General features: G+C 37.5%; 2 protein-coding genes across 2 annotated transcripts; one reads left to right on the top strand and one right to left on the bottom strand.

The window, feature by feature from the left end:
- Positions 1-2,121: 2,121 nt before the first annotated feature.
- Positions 2,122-7,023, top strand: LOC142605619 (uncharacterized). The gene is made up of 6 exons (XM_075777045.1): positions 2,122-2,586; positions 3,193-3,387; positions 3,519-3,758; positions 4,865-5,082; positions 5,783-6,037; positions 6,325-7,023. Exons 1-6 carry the CDS (start codon positions 2,262-2,264, stop codon positions 6,604-6,606), a joined length of 1,515 nt encoding a protein of 504 aa, XP_075633160.1. The 5' UTR covers positions 2,122-2,261; the 3' UTR covers positions 6,607-7,023.
- Positions 7,024-8,443: 1,420 nt separating this feature from the next.
- On the bottom strand, positions 8,444-10,761 carry LOC142606922 (pentatricopeptide repeat-containing protein At2g28050-like). The gene has a single exon (XM_075778298.1). The coding sequence runs from the start codon at positions 10,507-10,509 to the stop codon at positions 9,079-9,081; it is 1,431 nt and encodes a 476-aa protein (XP_075634413.1). The 5' UTR covers positions 10,510-10,761; the 3' UTR covers positions 8,444-9,078.
- Between the last annotated feature and the right edge of the window lie 6,037 nt (positions 10,762-16,798).

The following is a 16,798-nucleotide window of genomic DNA, read 5'->3' as shown; positions in this document are numbered from 1 at the left end:
ATTGTTTTCCAAAAAAAATTTTAAAAAAACAAGTTATAAAAAACAAACCTTATTTTTATATAGATTTTTCATTGACTAAAGATAGTTTTTCGTTAACCAGTTTTTTTTGTGCTACCAAATACTAAAAAATGTGAAAAACTATTTTTACAAAAAATTTTCTAGCAAAACAGTTAAAGAACATTTAATCTCATTCCTTGGCCTAAGTGAGGTTATGAGTCTCGTATCATCTCCTCAAATTTATTTAACATAACCATGTACTCAATAATAGTCAACGCATCCCAATTTTCTAAATTCAATAAACAATTTCTTTAGCAAAAAATAAATAAATCAATAAACAATTGCAGGAGCGAGCTAAGAAACAAGGTCTTCCACACATTTCCTATATATGTTGTTGATGTAACCTTTTTGTTGTGTTCTCTAAGTGATGCCTAAACAACCTTTACAGGCGTATGGCCTTGATAATAATTGTAGCTGTATGGTATTAAATTAACCAATGCTTAAGTAATAAATTAATTGATTAAAGAAAAGAGAAAGGTAAGCAGCTCAATAAAAATTGTCCTTCCAAATTCCAATATGCTCTTATGGAAGCTAATAATTTTACTTAATTATGATGTATGGATTAGTGGCATTGTGTTTTGTAACGTGTGAGGTGGGCAATGCACGCGCAAGGCAAAGAGAGTAGAGCAAAGGAAATAGGATAGGACAGAAAATCGAACAGGGCCGTTATTTCCAACCGTTTTATGCTAGCATAAGCAACCGCCGCTTCTATTACTATAATAATAATAATAATGCTCGACGTAACTTCATCTCCTCCACGTGGATTGTACCCACACCGTTAATTTTCCCCCAAGTCCTCTCACGCAATTACTGTCAAGTGTCAATCACTCCTTCCTCATAGCTCACTCTCCACTCATGCCTGATAGTTTGTACCATTCCCAAAATATTAGATCAATATGAATTTTTTAAATTAAAATAAAAAGTCATAATTATAAAAAATAAAAAATAAAATTGTATATAAGCTACAAATTTATAGGTTAATTTTTAAATATAGCACAAATCACATTTTGCAAGTGTTTGGATCAGTAAAAAGCTTACTCATTAAAAAGTTGACAAAGATCTAATTGTCATATAGGAAAAAATAGGACTTTAATAATCAAATAAATAAATCCATGCCTTTAAATTGGCTTTCTTTAATCTGTTAAAAATCATCTAAAAGTATAAATATACCCATTAAATTTGATGCTTTAAAAATTATACAAAATAAATAAGATATAGTCAAAAAATTAATCCATATACATATTTATCATATTAGTTTATAAAAAAAAATTAATTATAACTTTATTTTTTTAAATAAGGAAGTAGTGTCTTAGACTTTAGTCTTTCAAATTTACTTCATGTCTCAAACTAACAAACTTATTATCTAAATACTTTAAGAAGTTAAAAAATAAATGATAATAATATCTTCAAATAAGTTTTTTTTTTTTTCTTTTGAGAATTAACTTCAAATAAAATATTGGCTAAAAAGTTAATCAAAATTTTGTAAACTTTTAATGAAAAAGTGATAATAACTTCTAACAATTATTTATTTATTTATCTTATCTTATCCACTTAGGATTGGGAATGAAATGAGTCCCCAAAGTAAGCAAAAAGAAAATAAAAAGGGCAAATACCCCCCCCAAAAGAAACGGCTAAATCCTTCCACATTTTCCAACCCACAAACACAAAAGCAAGCCACCACTATGAATGCGTTTGGATAGGAGGCTGCGTCCACGTCTGGGCAGTTTTTTTTTTTTTTTTTTTTTTTCCACGCGCATGTGTCACTGTTCATTGGCCATGAACAGTGATTTTAGGCCAATGAACCGTACTTTTTGGGATGAACAGTAATTTTTACACATTAAAAAATTATTTTTGTACAGTATTTTCAGTTTTCAGTTTTCAGTTTTCAGCAATAAGTTCTATCCAAACGGACTCTATATGTATTTTTCTCACCAAACTTCTGGCCCTCTCTCTATCTTTGTCAAACTTTTTTGGTCCCCCTCTCTCTCTCTCTCTCTCTCTTGTCTCTACTCTCTTCCACCTTTGCGTAGCAGTGAAGCCTTTTTATAACTTGCCCCCACACCCACTCTCCTCCACATTTCCACGAAATGAACCAATATCAATATTCCCAAACTCCATTTCTTCTTCTTCTTTTTCTTTTTCTTTTTCTTACTACTATTCATTTTGAGCACCCATACAAAAACTAGTAAAGTAGAAATAGAGAAATGTCGGGCGCTTATAGTAACGTGAGGGTGCCGGAGGACTTGCCGTTGACGGATCAGGTAACGGAGTTTATGAAGGCGGCGGCGGAGATTACGGTGGCGTTAGGAAAAGGGTGCAGGGATATAGTGAGACAGAGTGTAGTCAGAGAAGACTCCTACATTGCTAGAAAGTTGGGAAAGGGTTCTTACTTGTGGAGGAACATTGGTGAGCCTTTTTGTGAGAGACTTGGTCACAATCTTAGGTTCTTCAATCAGTTCCTGCCTGAAGATAAGAACCCCTTGCACTCATGGCTAGTCATTTTCTTTGTCTCTCTCATTGCTTTTACAGGTAATTCTGTTTCTAATACTTATGTTTTTGTTTTAATTTTGGATCTTAGAAAGTGGAATGTCTTTTTTTTGGGACAAAAGAACTTGGGTTTAATCTTTGTTTGGGATTTAGCGAATGTTTGGATTTTTTTTTGTTTGATGATGATTGATTGATTTTGATTGGCTTCAAATCCTATCTTATTTTTGTAATAAGTAGTTTCATGATGTTTTGTTATAATACTTTCCTAGTATGTTTTATGGGATTTTAATTGCAACTCAAATCCTTTCCTTCTTTGTCTCAAATTTATAGAAAAACTGTTATACATATGACAAAACTTAGGTACAATTACTTAGGTGCTATACCTTAAGTTTCCCAATGAAATTGAACCATGTGGCTTATTGGCCAATGCACTTCCTTGCTTATAGTTAGTTAGTTAGTTACAGCTTCCAAGGCCATATAATTGAATTTAATTGAGGAACCTAAGATACAAAACCTAATGATTAGTGTTTGTAATTGAGAGTTCATTTAGAGTATAGCTTTTGTTATGTATGTACCTGAGATGCTTGTATGTTTTTGTATATGTCTTCTAGCCTCTAGTAATTTCTGACATGGTTACTTAATTTGCAGCCTTGAAAATTAATACCGAACAGGATACCTCCCCAGTCCCGTTGATGAAGAAAGTGTACCTACATCCTCCTAGTGCTAAGCTCATAGTGCTTCCAGATGGTAGATACTTGGCATACAAAGAGCAAGGTGTTTCAGCTGAAAGAGCTAGATTTTCTATGATTGCTCCACATACTTTCCTTTCCTCCAGGCTCGCAGGTTGTACAATGGCAGCAATGAAAGAATACAGTTTGACAGTTGATTTGAGTAACATTTGGTGTTAGTGTATAATCAGCCACATGTTTTGATTTTTTTTTTTTTTTTAAGTTCTGTATTGTCTTTTTTATTAGGAATACCTGGGCTTAAGGCTTCACTGCTGGAAGAGTTTGGCATTCGCTTGATAACGTATGATCTTCCGGGTTTTGGTGAGAGTGATCCTCATCCGAAAAGAAATCTTGAGTCATCAGCGATGGACATGTTACTTTTAGCAAATGCTGTTGGTGTCAATGACAAGTTTTGGGTTGTGGGATACTCAAGTGGAAGCATGCATGCTTGGGCTGCACTCAGATACATTCCTGATAGACTTGCAGGTATTTACCATCCAAAATCTGTTTTGATCAGCTTAGCTTGGCCAGAATGTGGAACGTCAATAATACATGGCCCTCTCTTTGAATGAAATAAAATCATAATATATACCATTTATTTGGTTTTTATGAAGGAAATATGTATTTGTCCCTTTCTGGAGTTTTGAGTTTCCTGAATGCTAGATCTTTTGGTCATGGTTACCTTTCCCTGTGAAATGTAATGACACTAGTCACACTATATAGATATAGATTTGCTTTTCCTCATGCAGAATAAATATGGTGGAAATCACTTTTTTAAATTTATTTTATTTTTATAAGGTTCTCCTCAGTTGGTAAAGGGCTTGATCAAAGAAATTTCCACAACCCCCCTTCCCCCCAAAATAAAGAGACTAAAATATTTGCATAAGACAAGTTTTAGTTGCCATCAATTAAGCTTAAATATTATATTATTACTTATCAAAGGAAAAATGAAAAGTTGTTCTTATATATAAGTTGTGGGGAAAAATTGCGCATGTAGTCACTAGATTTTAACTTAGTTGAAAGCTTTGCATGAATAGTGCAGTGGCTAGGAAAAAAATTAATTAAGTCCAACAGAGGAGGTGACAGTATGCACTAATCCTAGGCTGTAACTACATTTAGCATGGTAAAGTAAAAAAATCTAAAAGTGCTGTGTGGTTGAAGCCACTTTTTATTGATTTGATATTCTTGATACTGGTGACATAGCCCCAAAGTCTGCTGCTGTTGAAGGAAGTGAACTAGTAAACTGTCAACAAAAAAAAAAGGAGGCAAGTTGTTGGTTTAACTTTGGTAATCAATGTCAATATAAACAAGTCTTGACATATTAGGAATTAAGATGCCTTACTTAATAGGTACGTTGTTGATATCAATTTCTTTTATTGGTAAGTAATGTGGGCACCTGGTGGTGGGTCATGGGTAACCCTTGAACCCACAACTCCTACAAGGGGAGGAGGTGCAATTCTAGCTAGAGCTCATTCATGAAATTGCATTTTTTAAATAATCTAAATTCATCAAGAGGATAGAATACTTTATAACATGACCATGATCCAGAACTTATGATTGAGGAAATGAATAGTTTTTCTGTATTATAACAGGTGCAGCCATGTTTGCTCCAATGGTTAATCCATATGATACAATCATGACTAAGGAAGAGAGACGTGGAACTTGGGAGAAGTGGACTCGAAAGAGGAAATTTATGTACATTTTAGCTCGGAGGTTTCCTAGATTTCTCGCTTACTTCTACCATCGAAGCTTCTTGTCTGGAAAGCATGGCCAGATTGATAAGTGGCTTTCATTGTCGCTGGGAAAGAGGGTGAGCCATTTTATCATCAATAATTTCTTTTAGATTAATTTATCTACAAATTTGACCCTTGTACCATCACTACTCTTTGATGTCTTCTGATAGTTGCTGATGTATTTTATTTTCCCTTCCCGTCTTTCCTCGTCTCCAGTAAGGCACTTTTGCAATTTCAGTTGAAACACATTACTCTCAAATATTGGAAGGGAGTTATACACACCTGTGAAATCTTGGCTGATATGTCCTTTTATATGCCAGTAGCCTCTATGCTGTTAGTAGAGATGAGTAAGAACAATCCCTTGTATAGTGGAGCATAAACGGGGTGGAAAATTTCCTTCTGGGGTATTCAGAAAGCCTGTATTTATGGTGTGTTCTATCCTTGTGGGAGAAGGAATGGGGGGTGGGGGTGGGGGGGGGGGGGGGGGGGTTGAGGGGGCTGTGTGTGTGTGTGTGTGTGTGTGAAGATACAGGGATAGTGCTGGTGATTTATGTAGATTACACAATATTTCTTGTAGGCTATATGGTAAAAGAGGATTGATGCTGCTGTTTCCATTTAAAACTGGAGAAAAGCATTGTTGCAAGACATTTGTTATAATACGTAGTTGAATTAGCTCCCAGTTCTGAGGCTTTTACTTTCTGGTTCTTTTAGATAAGCCTATTTAGCTGCTTGTTTACTTGTATGCGTCATTATTGAAGACATTGCTTATCTTTCTAGGACAGAGCATTGATGGAGGACCCAATTTATGAAGAATTCTGGCAAAGGGATGTGGAAGAATCAATCAGGCAGGGAAATGCAAAACCCTTTGTGGAGGAAGCTGCATTACAGGTCTCAAATTGGGGTTTCAGCCTTGCAGACCTTAAATTGCGGAAGAAAGAAAGAGGGAAAGGCTTGCTCAATTGGCTCAAGTCTATGCTCACTGAAGCTAAAGAGGAATATACAGGCTTCCTTGGCCCAATACACTTATGGCAGGTTAGTGGCATATCCATTTGCTTAATGTTTGTTTTGATTGAATAATGTTTTATTCTCTAGCATTCCATGGATACTTGGACATCATCAGCTTAAAGTAGCCTGATTATTAATTCTGATGGACTTTTTTTCCGTAGAGACATTTGGATTAATGTTGTTAATGTTTAATAAGATGATGAGACAACAAGAAGATCAGTTATAAACTCACAGAACTTTGAATAGATGTTTACTTATTACTTGGAGGTATAGTATTTGCTATCAACACTAACTTTTTGATATCCTTTTTACAGGGGATGGATGATAGGGTGGTGCCGCCATCCATGACTGATTTTGTGCACCGGGTTCTACCAGGAGCTGCGGTACATAAGCTCCCATATGAGGGCCATTTTACCTACGTCTACTTTTGTGATGAATGTCATAGGCAGATATTCACTACACTTTTTGGAACCCCACAAGGCCCACTCAATACTATAGCAATAGATCAAGCTCTGGTAGAAGGTGATTCCAAAGAGCAGGAAGAGACTGAAAAGCTGGAAGAGGTAATACTTGGCGATCCTGCCAAAAAGAGTTAATACTGAGTGATTCTATCATTCTTCTAGTCTACGTTAGAAACTTAGGGCCCGTTTGGATGGAGGGGGGAAGGAGGGAGAGTGGAGTGGAGTGGAGTGGAGTGGAGTAGAGTAGAGTAGAGTTGGCTGAAAATAGGCTAATTTTGGATTAAATATACTCTACTCTACTCTTCCTCTTCCCCCCTCAATTCAAACGGACCATTATAATGTATATACGTATACCATAGGATTGCTCTGTTGCTCATGGAGCAAAAGATAAAAATGATAAAGTTAAAAAAGTATATCCGCTCTTATGTTTTTGAGTTCAAGGTGGTTCTGAGGGCATTTGATGTGTGAGGTAACTTTTAGACATGTTTGACTCCACAAAAGGTATAGGAGAAAATAAATTTTCTGATTCTCAACTGTAGGTCAGAATCTCCTTCTGATTTGCACCTTGTGGGATTGAAAAGGCAAAATGGGCCGTATTATTATTATTATTATTATTATTATTATTATTAATAGCCTGTTTCTTAGATTTAAATTATGGGATTAGCAACCCTAAGATAATCTATAATGCCAGCACTTACGGCTCACAAAGGCTTGCATTTTCTGCCAGCCACGATTTAAGTCCGGTAAAAGACTCTCTCAGTTTACATATCATTAGTCAAAGCTTACCAATAAACAGCTCCGCTTTTCATTGGAGGACCAAATCTTCCATCAAATTTACATCTACTATATGAACATGCTAAAACCATCTTTGTTAAAATCCTGTTGAGAACTAGATCTTTGTTGAATATTGAAGGCACAAGAGGCTAAAAATTTTAGATGGGTTCCTCATAATATATTTGCATTTACTTGTTACATATTTTTTTTTAAAAAGACTTGAGATCCTTCGTTACCAAATTACCTATATCTAGAGAAACAGGAAGCCCTGAATTGCCTAGTTGATCCCATATATTGTTCACTAAATAACTTCACATTAATTGGGGCAAAAAAAATGGAGCAAGAAAAAGGCTAACAAACAAAGACAACCAGAGCAGAGGAGGTATCTGGCAATGGTATAATACTAAAAATGTGCAAAACAAACTCTGTTATCATTAAGCAAAGCCTAGGATCAAACCGTCATGTTCCTCTGCAGTTGAGGACCGTTTCTTTCATTAACTCGCACAAACATGCCAAATCTGTCTCTAAGATTATATCCTCCACGCGGCACATTAACATTTCCACGAGCAATAACAACCCTATGCAAAGCTGCACCTTGATCAAAATCTTCATCAGCCTCTCTCCGACTCCCACAACCTGAGACCTCAGATTTCACTAGCCATGTTAGATCACAAACTCCAACTTTGTATAAAATTATAATTGCCACTGAAACGATAAGCTGTGTAATCCAAGGAGCCGTGGCGATAATTGCACCGGATATAGCAAAAACTTTGATGTAGATAAGTGCTTGTGTGTTGGCAGTGGCAAGGCGGAAGAGGACAATGCCAACGATAGTGAGCCAAAGGGAGTGGATGAGAATTGACCGGAATGGAATTCCTTGGTCGCTGGAATTGTTGGGCTGCATTTTACTTTAAAGGGTTGAACTTGGAGGACACGATGGTCACGCGTATTTATGGTGGGATTATGTGAATTGTGAAGCAATAGGGAATGTTTTGAGTTCAAAAGTTTGTTCCGTTTGGTGAGAAATTCTATTTAGCTACAAACTTCCATGTCACTTCTTCTTTCGGTCCGGTACTGTTTGAATTATTTGCTTGTCTATCTCTTTTGGAGGAAAACCGAAAACCTAGCTTTCCCCAGTTGTCAAGTTTTTTACCCTTACCCCAAGTAAATAAGAGGAAGTAAAAAGTAACACAATTAATAGCAGAAATCAATTTTATTAAACACCGTTATTCATTAATTATTTATAAACAATTTTTTTTTGCTAATCCCAGGTGGGAAGCAATTGCTCCAACTGTGTGACTGTGTCTAAGATAAATGCTTCTACTTCATATACGATATATTTAGCCGAGTGAAGCCCAAGATCAAGGGAGGTGATTCGGCCCTGTCACCTTTAACAATTCTCTACTATCTCATCATACATGTCCCAAGCTTCATTTGATTGCCACTCGCCAGTCCTTTGACAAGCCTGAAAACTTTGTCATGTATGCATCCTCATATTGGGGCCATATATGTGTCACAGAATAGCTTAGTGAATCTTTTGCCTTCTGCAACAAAAGAGTTTCCAGGAACTCTAATTTAAGAATTTGTCCAGGCCAACATAACCCCTTTCCTCTCATCTCAACTACAAGCATATGGGCTACATTTATGTTTGGGGAAGGAGATTAGAATCCAAGTTCTCCTTCATCGGAGAATTGGATAATACCGCTAAGTCACAAGCGTCTTGGCAATTCCCTCCTTTTCCCAACTATCGAAGTGCTGAATATTAGAACACATGCCCATTGCTCCATCCTCTAAAACAGCCCTTTCCCTTCCACAAAAAAGCCCCCGTCTGCTTCAAATATCAAATGGCATGGTGAAACCCCCAATTTCTGGGGTTGCACCTCTTTTAACCATCACGTTCAGCAGCCTCTTTGCTTCCTCAAACCGATTCAACTTACATAACCCACTCACTATCTTGTCACACACAGTTAAATCAGTAGCAAATCCTTTCTTCTCCATCAGAACTTGCACCTCAAAAGCTTCGGCGACCATCCCTTTATTGCAAAAACCATCAATTAACATACTAAACATAACATTTTCTGGTTCCATCCCTTTACTCTGCATCATATTCACATATGCCATTGCCAGCCCCATTTCTCCAGCCTTGCAAAGACCACTTATAAGAGCACAATATGTATCAGTGTTAGGAAAAACACTCCTATCAGTCATTTCACCAAACATCGACACTGCACTATCCATAGACCCCAATCTACAATACCTATCAATAATCAAATTGTACAAATGAGTATCCACTTTCAAACCTTTATCATGCATCTCCAAAACCAACTTGTTAGCTTCATCGACCTTGCCAGAACTCGTGAACCCATCAATCAAAACTTTATATGTATGGTCATTGAATGCCACTCTTTCCTTTTTCATCAAAAGCAAAACCAAATCCAACTCCTCAAAATTCCATCTCTTGGCACAAGCATTGACCATTATATTGAATGTAACAATATTGGGCTTAATTTCTCTACCAATCATCTCTTCCACTAACTCCCTACCCCTCTTGACCTCTCCACTCCAACACAACCCATCCACCACCACTGTCAAAGAATACACAGAAACCTCAATACCCGATTCAACCATTCGATAAAAGAAGTCTAAAACCAACTGCAAAAGATCACAACTTTTAAGTGCAAGCAAATGAACAGTACAAGTCCTCTCATCAATCTCAATTCCATTATTCTTCATATAATCAAAATCTTGAGAAACTAAATCAAACAATTTACAATCCGAATAAACCTTAAGCATAGAATTGAAAAACTTGGCCATAACTTTTGGATCGTTGCAACAATTCACAACTGTAGAGGCAATAACAGAAAATGGGTACCTGGGATTTTGGCAAACCAAGACAGATTTCATGGTTTTCTCAGCATCTGAGAACCTTCTTTCCCTAAGAAGCCTGCAAATTAAGGTCAAGTGGGCTTGCAGGTCAGGTTTGAAGGACAAGAGAGATTGGTTATGGAGGAGAAAATTGAAGAAACGTAAGCATTTAGAGGATTTGAGTTCTGGGTCAGTGAGAACATGGAGCAGTGTGGTGGGGTTGAGATTGGAGAGGAAAGTGGTGGTTGTGGTGCTGAGTGGTTTGGAAGCTGAGGAGGGTTTTAGGGGTTTAGAGATAATTTGTGTTATCTCCTGGTATGGTTTAGGGGTAGGGGAAAAGTTTGGACGGTGACTTCTTTTCACAGTTTTCAGGGTTTTGAGGAGGTTTTGGAGTGACATACTTAGAAATTAGAATGGGTTATTGAAAGAAGGATCATTTTCAATTAGAACTCAGTTACAAGCAGATCAGTCCTAACAAAATCCTATCCGTTTAACAAACTAAAGCATCTCTTTCTACTTGTTTCAATGGGTTGCACAGAGTGTGAACAAACCTGTGAAGACTGAATATTGATGGAGAAGAAGAAGAAGAAGAACATCGAAGATTCAAAGGCGAAGAACATATTTCCTGGGCTGCTCTGAAACCGTTTCTGGAACTCCAGAAACTATGGGTGGCCTTTATTTTTGGGCCCATACAAGGTTTAAATTAAGTCCATCAACGTTAAGGTCCAATCAGCTTGTCCGTGCGGTATACGTGGCCGAAAGAAAGGGACCGTTATAACCGGTATGGGCCTGAATGCTTGAATAAAGCTTTAATATAACAAGCTGAACTCCTTTTTTTTAACCAAAAAAAAATCATAATAATCTAATTCAATTTTAATTAGATATGATAGTATTACAAACACATGGAATCCAGATATTATATTGGACGATAAGATATTCTAGCCATCCGTTCAACAAATTACGCGTTTAAATATGACTTGGTGTGACTTTTTTTTCTTTTTGAGGGAAAATTATTAGGTACTTCCAAAGTACTATAGATTGGTACTCCCCCTTTTCACATAAATAGTAGGTACTCACTATTCATATGTAAGAAGAGGAAGTACGTATTTATAATACTCTGGGAGTAGACAATAATTTTCCTTTCTTGAGAATATAATTTACATTCTTTAAGTTTGCCGATTATCATTTTTTCTTTTCGAAGCCTTGTAACCAAGGGCGGAGCTAAAAGGGGAGAGGGGCAATTGCCCCTTGATTCTTAAATTTTTCTTGTATATTAAGTCTTAAGAAGTTACTCATTGACATAGAGAAAAAAAAAACAAAAACAAAAAATGACTCTGATATTAAGTCTTAAGAAGTGTTAATGCCCATTTTTGCAAATCCATACCCAAAAGCCTATGAGAAATAAAACCCAATAAGTTGCAAGATGAAAAGTAAGGCCTAAAGGCCCACCAAGAAGACCAAAGAGCAAGAGAGGTCGAAAGGAAGAAACGCAAGGGAAAGTAATCTGCAGCAATGCAAATCTGCCGTAAAATACAAATCTACCGCAGAATACAGATCTGCCGCAGAATATAGTTCTTCAGCAGAATGACTTCGGCAGATGAAGATAAATTGGGCTCAAGACCTTTTTGATCCATTCATCATTATTTGGCCCACAAATGCCTAAATCTTTTTGTATAAAAGAGACAGGCGTGAAAGCTAATATGAAGAAGTACGATGAAAAAAAATAAGGAACGGCAGGAAGTGTCAACAACAGGAATCACGTGAAGGAAAGAAAAGTCAAACCTAAGGAAATGACAAATGCAACAAGAAACGCATGAAGAAATAAGACAAAAAACATGCAGCAGGACAAAACAGAACTAATCTGCTACGGCAAAAACGGCGTGGGAACAAAAGAAGACAAAAACAGAAGGGCTGGAGCACCACCAACCTGTACTCAGCCAATACAAGGGAGGTGAGCTCACGATCAAGAAGATTCAGAGGGTGTAGTTTGGTGGTGGGGGGAAAAGGGGGTCTATATTTAATTTCTTGCCATAACTTCTTTTGAAGTATACCTTGCTGGAATGGTATCTTACCCAAAAGAAGTAGTAGATAGTTTGGACCATTTGATGCATGCCATAGAGCTAGGTAGTGAAGTAGCTCAATCCTTACCTGTTTGAACCTAAAGATAGAGGTATACAGCAAGAACAAACAAAAGGAAATTTTGTCGTGAAATGAATAATGGTGCAACAAACAAACTGAGCAATGGCAGTAGTCGAGGTAACCAATGGGTCAATGGGTAGTCTTGAATGGATGCTCACAACGAACCAAAAACAATTGATGAAGCCCTAGGGGTAAAAGGAAAAATCTCATTGAATTAGCTCACTACAAAAAGAGAAGAGGGGAACTCATGAGAAGGAAGGCGGTAAGCACGGGGGACCAGAATGGGGGGGAGACCTAGTAGAGAAAGCACCTAAGGGAAAAGACCCAAGTAAGAAAAACAACCCACGGTAAGAGGGTAGTAAGAAAACTAAGAGTAAAAAGAAAATAGAACGGAGAGAAAGAAAAAAAGTGGTAAAAAGAAGAGAGAAAACACGGCAGGAATAGGGGCATACATCAATAAACCATCTTTTCCCTCCCTCTTAGCAAACCTATTTTTTGAAGTCTCCAAAAAGTAATAGCTAGTAGCCATTTAGGCCTATTCTCCAAAATGCATAACTTTTATGGCAGGAGCCTATAACAAGGTTGTTCAAATTGGGGTTTGGGTTCTTTCTTGGTTTACTTATTCTATAAGAAAACTCAATATTTTATTTTGATCGCAAATATATTTGATTTCACTCATTAGAACTTATACTTGTTGTATTTAGTTATTCTGCGGTTGTACGTTTTTTATCACGTCTGCTGCATCAGTTGGCCTGCTGTGGTATCTTTACTTACTGTACTAGCTATAGAAACTCGTTACCCAAAGGTAGAAAGGGCATGTCTAACCATAGTATATGCCTCGCAAAGACTACGCCATTATTTCCTGGCCTACGAAGTGTGGTTAATGACTAGGTCTCATGCAATCAAAGCTTTGTTCGGCAACCAATTATTTCCAACAGAATATCCCAATGGTTGTTACAATTGTCACAATACGACTTGAAAGCGAGAACGCCCAAGGCAGTAAAGAGCTAAGCTATAACAAACTTGCTGGCGCAATTCCCGGGAGAAGAAGAATTCCCGCTGGATGACGAGGTCCCAAGAGAAGTAGTTATGGCAGAAGAAGTCAGAAAGCAATGGGTGATGAAGTTTGATAGGTCTTTTACCACCTAGTTAGAAGGACTAAGAGTGGTTTTGTATCATGAAGAAGACAAGGCCGTGGCGCTTTCATTTAAATCAGAATTCCCTTGTTTAAACAACACGGCAGAATTATATGTAAAGGTGAACCAACAAGCACTACGATAGATAATAAATGATCTATGTGAAACTTTAAGGCTTCAAGAGTGCTCCGCAAAAAAGCTGAATGACAAAGGAACTCATAGCAGGAACAAAAGGTGGAAATCAATGATGAAGTCCAAGCATCTCTCAAGCAACGCATTCAATGCCAGACCATAAGAATTAGAGAGACACTGCCAAGCTTAGTAACATGAGAAAAAAAAATTGGGAGAAATAAGATCTGCGAAAGACTATACCAAAGTTAAGAGATTTAGTTCACAACAACATCTATACCTTTTCATAAAAAAGAGAGTGATATCCTCACCAACAGCGGCTGTGGCAAAATGACAAGAAGAATATGTTAAAGAAGGAAAAACAAAAACAAACGCGGAGGAATCAATAGTTGTTGTGGCAGAATGACAAAGAAAATGTTTAGAAGGTGAAGACTTCTCACGAAAGCATCTTCATTTCCCTTGGAAATATATCAGTAGTGGCACCACTTGCAGGCCTTAAAATGAGTGGCAAATTCAGTCATGTCTATGGAAAGATCAATTTTGCCGCAGAATCAGAATTTATGACAGAATCAAAAACAGTCCGCAATGCGAACAGCAAAGGTACAAGAGTATTGATGATCTTGGGGGCTAAAAGGTCCCCTATTATTACCACAATACATTTGCCCATGTTAGTAGTAGCTCCAAGTGAGGAGGCCCTCCATAAATACATCATCACTGAAAGAAACTTGCCTTTCTACAAGGCCCAACATCCTTCTCTACAGAAGCTTTATCCTAGCAAAGAATACATTATCAGCAAATGAAAGAGTACTCTACTATGATGAGGGCTTGCAATGTTAGCTTTACACTCTGTTTTGAGGGCTGGGCCACCTCTTGCTGCACTAGGCCCAAAGTTTTCTAGATCAGGGAGTTGGGACCGGTCCAATAGCAACTCTCCTTAGTGCAGCTTGTGCGCAAACGATGAATCCAAATCCCAGGGAAGAAGCTGCAAAGTGGGCTTATTCCTTGTTTCTGCCATAGAAGGAATTTTCTCCAGAATCTGTTGCAAGTCTGACTTTTCTGCTGTGCGGTAAAACTGTCTGCTATGCTGTAAAACTGTCTGCTACGCGATAAAGCTTTCGACTGTGCAATTAAGCTTTCTGTTGTGCTAATAGAGCTGTCTATCATGCAGTGAAGCTTTCTGCTGTGTTAATAAAGCTGTCTGCCGGCAGTTAAGCTTCCTACTGTGCTAATAAAGCTATCTGTCGTGCAGTTAAGCATTCTGCTGTGTTAATAAAGCTGCCTGCTGCGAATGACTACTCTTCATTTTCTACAAAAATACTTTTCTACTTCTTGCACACAAACAAATTTAAAACCCAAAGAAAATACCAATCAGGCAAGTGTTAGCTTACATGAGTTAGCATATTCTCAAATATATACATACATATATTCATAAATATACTTATACATATACACAGGATGTGAGGAACAAAATATATGTGTGTGTGTGTGTGTGTGTGTGTGTGTGTGTGTGTGTGTGTATACACTTGTGGCAGGATAATGGGTCCAAAGTAAAACACGTAACAACAAATATAGAAGAAAGTTTCGGCAGGAAAGGTTAAGATAACACGGTAAATACAATAAAAAGGTGTTACAGTAGAATAACTAGTACAGCAAATAAAAATACCACAGCAGTACAACTGATGCGGCAGACATGATAAAAAACGTGTTACAGTAGGATAACTAAATATAGCAGATTTAAGTTTTAATGAGTCAAATCAAATATATTTGCGCTCAAAACCAAATATTGAGTCTTCCCATAGAATAAGTAAACCAAGAAGGAACACAAACCCCAAATTGAACAACCTTATCATTGGCTCCTGCCATAAGCTTTTGCCATCAAAGTTGTGCATTTTGGAGAATAGGCCTAAATGGCTACTAGTTATCATTTTTTGGAGACTTCAAAGAGTGGGTTTGCTAAGAGGGAGGGAAAAGATGGTCTATTGATGCATACCCCTATTCCTACCACATTTTCTCTCTTCTTTTTACCACTTTCTTTCTTTCTCTCCGTTCTATTTTTTTTTTCTCTTAGTTTCCTTACTACTCTCTTGCCGTAAATTGTTTTTCTCATTTGGGTCTTTTCCTTTAGGTGCTTCCTCTCTTGGGTCCTCTTCCCATTGGGTCTCCCGTGCTTTCTTCCTCCCTTTTCAGTTTTTTTTTCTTTCTCATCTATGGCTACCTTCTTATATAGTGAGCTAATTCAATGAGATTTCTCCTTTTCACCCCTAGGGCTTCACCAATTTTTTTGGTTCGTTGTGGGCATCCATTCAGGACTACCCACTAACCCATTGGTTGCCCCAACCACTACCATTGTTCAGTTTGTTTGCTGCATCATTCTTATTTCACGACAAAATTCCTTTCGCTTATTTCTGCTGTATACCTCTACCTCTTGGTTCATTGGGCTAACTCACTACCTAGCTCTATGGCATGCATCAGATGATCCCAACCATTTATTACTTCTTTTTTGTAAGATACCATCCCAGCAAGGTATACTCCTAGAAGAAGTGATGGCAGGAAACCAAATATAGACCTCCTTTTTCTCCCACCACCAAACCACACCCTCTGAATCTTCTTGACCGTGGGCTCACCTCCCTTGTATTGGCTGGGTACAGGTTGGTGGTACCCCGACCCTTCTATACTTGCTCCATTATCTTCTATTTTCGTTCCCACACCGTTTCTGCCGTAGTAGATTAGCTCTGTTTCGTCCTGCTACGTGTTTTTTGTCTTATTTCTTCATGTGTTCCTGCTGCATTTGTCATTTTCTTTGGTTTGACTTTTCTTTCCTTCACGTGATTCCTGCTGCTAACACTTCCTGCCATTCCTTGTTTCTTTTCATCGTACTTCTTCAAATTAACCTTCACGCCTATCTCTTTTATACAAAAGGATTTAGGCATTTGCGGGCCGAATAATGATGAATGGATCAAAAAGGTCTAGGGCCCAATTTATCTTCATTTGCCGAAACCATTGGGCCTGAAAACTGTATTCTGCGGCAAAGTTGTATCCTGTCGCAGATTTGTATTGCTGTGGCAAATCGCTTTCCCTTGCATTTCTTCATTTGGACCTCTCTTGCTTTTTGGTCTTCTTGGTAGGCCATTTGGGCCTTGCTTTTCATTGGGCTTTCTTCCTCATAGGCTTTTGGGTTTAGATTTGTAAAAATGGGCATCAACAAAAATTTTACTATTTATGTCTTACAAATTGGCATGTCACCAATCACAAAAAATCATTTGACATATCTATTCATTATATTT

This window comes from Castanea sativa, chromosome 8, assembly GCF_040712315.1.
Source record: "Castanea sativa cultivar Marrone di Chiusa Pesio chromosome 8, ASM4071231v1".
Taxonomy (NCBI): Eukaryota; Viridiplantae; Streptophyta; class Magnoliopsida; order Fagales; family Fagaceae; genus Castanea; species Castanea sativa.
Note: the sequence above shows the minus strand (reverse complement) of the source record. Positions and strands in the feature narration are given on the sequence as shown.